Source organism: Peromyscus californicus, unplaced genomic scaffold, assembly GCF_007827085.1.
Source record: "Peromyscus californicus insignis strain IS unplaced genomic scaffold, ASM782708v3 Scaffold_6__1_contigs__length_162567912, whole genome shotgun sequence".
NCBI lineage: Eukaryota > Metazoa > Chordata > Mammalia > Rodentia > Cricetidae > Peromyscus > Peromyscus californicus.
The window spans coordinates 55,746,866-55,750,062 of NW_026294584.1; the positions used below are offsets into that span (position 1 = coordinate 55,746,866).

General features: G+C 41.3%; 1 protein-coding gene across 1 annotated transcript; it reads left to right on the forward strand.

Annotated features, from left to right (window-relative positions):
* Positions 1-347: 347 nt before the first annotated feature.
* On the forward strand, positions 348-1,280 carry LOC128099261 (olfactory receptor 2A14-like). The gene has a single exon (XM_052721072.1). It carries the CDS (start codon positions 348-350, stop codon positions 1,278-1,280), a length of 933 nt encoding a protein of 310 aa, XP_052577032.1.
* Positions 1,281-3,197: the final 1,917 nt, after the last annotated feature.

Sequence of the window (3,197 nt, forward strand, 5' to 3'; positions counted from 1 at the left end):
CATGTGGAAGTCATAGGACAACTTGTACAGTTGGTTCTCTCTTTCTATCATGTGGATCCAGGAGACTGAACTTAGGTTGTCAGTCTTGGCAGCAAGCAGCTTTACCCACTGAACCATCTCACTGGCCTTTTCTCTTAATATCCTAAGCATACAACAGAACATTTCCTTCAATTTTATAATTATAGTAAAGTATGTTTTGTAACATATCTGAAAACAAAACCCAATACTCCAACCCAGATGATGTATTTCAAAATGTTTTCCCTATCATAATCATTGAATACTTTGTATCTTTGATTATTCCACAGCTCTGACCTTTTGGGTCTGAACTAGGTCTTTTCCACAGGAGAATGAGAGGCAACCAGACATGGATCACGGAGGTCACTCTACTGGGATTCCAAGTTGATGTCACTGTGGAGTGTTTCCTTTTTGGGCTTTTTTCTCTCTTTTATTCCTTTACCCTTCTTGGGAATGGGGTTATCCTTGGAATAATATGCCTGGACCACAGACTGCACACACCTATGTACTTCTTCCTCTCACATCTGGCCATTGTTGACATGTCTTATGCTTCCAACAATGTCCCCAAGATGCTGGCAAATCTCGTGACTAAAAGAAGAACCATCTCCTTCATCCCATGCATGATGCAGACATTCTTGTATTTGGCCTTTGCTCATATAGAGTGCCTGATTTTGGTAGTGATGTCCTATGATAGGTTTGTGGCCATCTGTCACCCCTTACACTACACTGTCATCATGAGCTGGAGATTGTGCACTGCCCTGGCTGCAGCTTCCTGGATATTTAGCTTTCTCCTGGCTCTGGTCCATTTAGTCCTCATTCTGAGACTGCCCTTCTGTGGACCTCATGAAGTCAATCACTTCTTCTGTGAAATCCTGTCTGTCCTCAAGCTGGCCTGTGCTGACACAACACTCAATCAAGTCGTCATTTTTGCAGCTTGTGTGTTCATCTTAGTGGGGCCGTTATGCTTGGTATTGGTCTCCTACACACGCATCCTGATTACCATCCTGAAGATCCAGTCAGGGGATGGCCGCAAGAAGGCCTTCTCTACCTGCTCCTCCCACCTCTGTGTGGTCGGGCTCTTCTTTGGCAGCGCCATCGTCATGTACATGGCCCCCAAGTCTCAGCACCCCGAGGAGCAGCAGAAGATCCTTTCCCTGTTTTATAGTCTTTTCAACCCCATGCTGAACCCCCTGATCTACAGCCTGAGGAATGCTGAGGTCAAGGGTGCCCTGAGAAGGGCACTGTGGAAGGAGAGACCAGCATGAGAGACATCAAAGAACAATTCGGATAGATGATTTTGCTTTCTGTCAAATACAGCAGTTGGCATTCCTTTGCCCTTTCTATTATAAATACTCTCTTACAACAGAATATTATGGACTCATAGACATAGGCCAAAGATATAATACGATAAAAAAATATGTCTACCTATAGTTATTAGTCCCCGGCTTCTGAAGTTTGGGATAATAAGCCTATATCTCTTAGATTTAGGAGCCAGAAATCACTGGATCTGTACTATGTGTCTTAAGCACTCAGAGATTAAGACTGTGACATTGGGAGAGTTTCCCCCTCCCTACCCATAATTTTCATCAGAGTAGTTCCAGTTGATTAGTAACATAAGTACCTATGAGACCAAAGGGAACTATGAGTGGCACATAAAGTAAACTCTTTAAAATAACAGTAAAATTATAAACCAGCACATTTGTGCAAGATTAGCAAAGCAGCTGCACAGCCACTGTACCAAAAAAAAAAAAAAATACACATACCTGGTAAACACACAGTTCTATTTCTTACCATTAGTCAATAGGAAGTTGGAAGTTAAAGCTTACATGGGATATTACTGAAATGATTAAAACAAAAGAAATAATCACTGAATTTGGGGACATTCAATACCAATCATTGGGGAACAGTCAAAATTGACAGTTTTAATATACCATAGTTTTAATATAGCATAGGCACATATCACCTAGATCACCTGGCACACATCCCCCAGATTACGTGATACACATCCCTAGGTTACTTGTTAGTGATTTTTCTTTGAAAAGAAGGAAGTGAGAACTTACAACTTGAAGGGCCAGCTTTTCTGTCACAATGATCCAATGTTGACAAAACTAGCTGTAGTTGACACATGTCTGCATTCCAATGAATTCCCTTTACAGTAACAGGTTGCCAGTCAAATAGTTCCCAGATACTTGCAGACCTTGTCATATAGATGTTCACCTAGTAGAGGTTCATGGACTTCAAAATCAGTGCCCTCACTATGATTGGGTGCAGCAAGCCGCAGAAATGTGAAGTAGGAATTCAACTGACTATGGCAAAGTTAATACCTGGAAGAAGCCAAAGGCCCTTCCAGAGATAAAGCCAAGACTTAAGGAGTCTTGGTGATATTGGCATTTGGATATTAGCTGCTTCCTGCAATTAATTTCTTGTGTGCTATTGTAGCTTTTCAATTTAATTCTTTTTCTAACAACAGTGTGTTTGAATCATTCATTGAGCACAATTTCCCCTATACAATTTGGGGTATTTGGATAACATCTCCCAACTGTGCACCTTTCTGTAATTATTGTCATTAGCAACATCCAGCCAGGATCATCTCCAGATGAAAGTATTTTATCTGAGATACCTCCCAGACTTTCCAAGAACAGACTGCAGATAGATAATCATTCCAGAATACCTGTTAGTTCCAGAGAGAACAAAAAAAATTTACACTGAGACAACCACTGGAGCCAGGCAGATGTGCTAATTAAGCTTAACCCTCCTTTCTTCCAAGAGCTACCTTTAGTTCTATATCTCCCTTTAATTCATAACTAAAGGGCTTTTACATACCAGGTACATCTAGCCGTGATGCAAGTTGCCTAGTTACCAAGCACACTTTCTCTTGAGAGATGCTACCTGTTCATCTTGCTTTAAGAAACACCTTGATTCAGAGAACTTTCTGCCCTCTCACCTTGTATGGTACATTAACAGTTATTCTCACACTCAGTTCTTACTTGTTTATTCCTGAACAGAAAAGATAATAGACAGGGCTGGAGAAATGGCTCAGTGGTTAAGAGTACTGGCTGCTTGTTAGAGGACCTGAGTTCAATTCCCAGCACCCACACGGTGGCTCACAACCATCTATAATGGGATCTGATGCCTTCTTCTGTCATGCAGACATGCATGCATATAGAGCATTCATATAATAA

Coding starts and splice junctions, on each gene's coding strand:
- LOC128099261 (XM_052721072.1), top strand. CDS start 348: ATGAGAGGCAACCAGACATGGATCACGGAGGTCACTCTACTGGGATTC.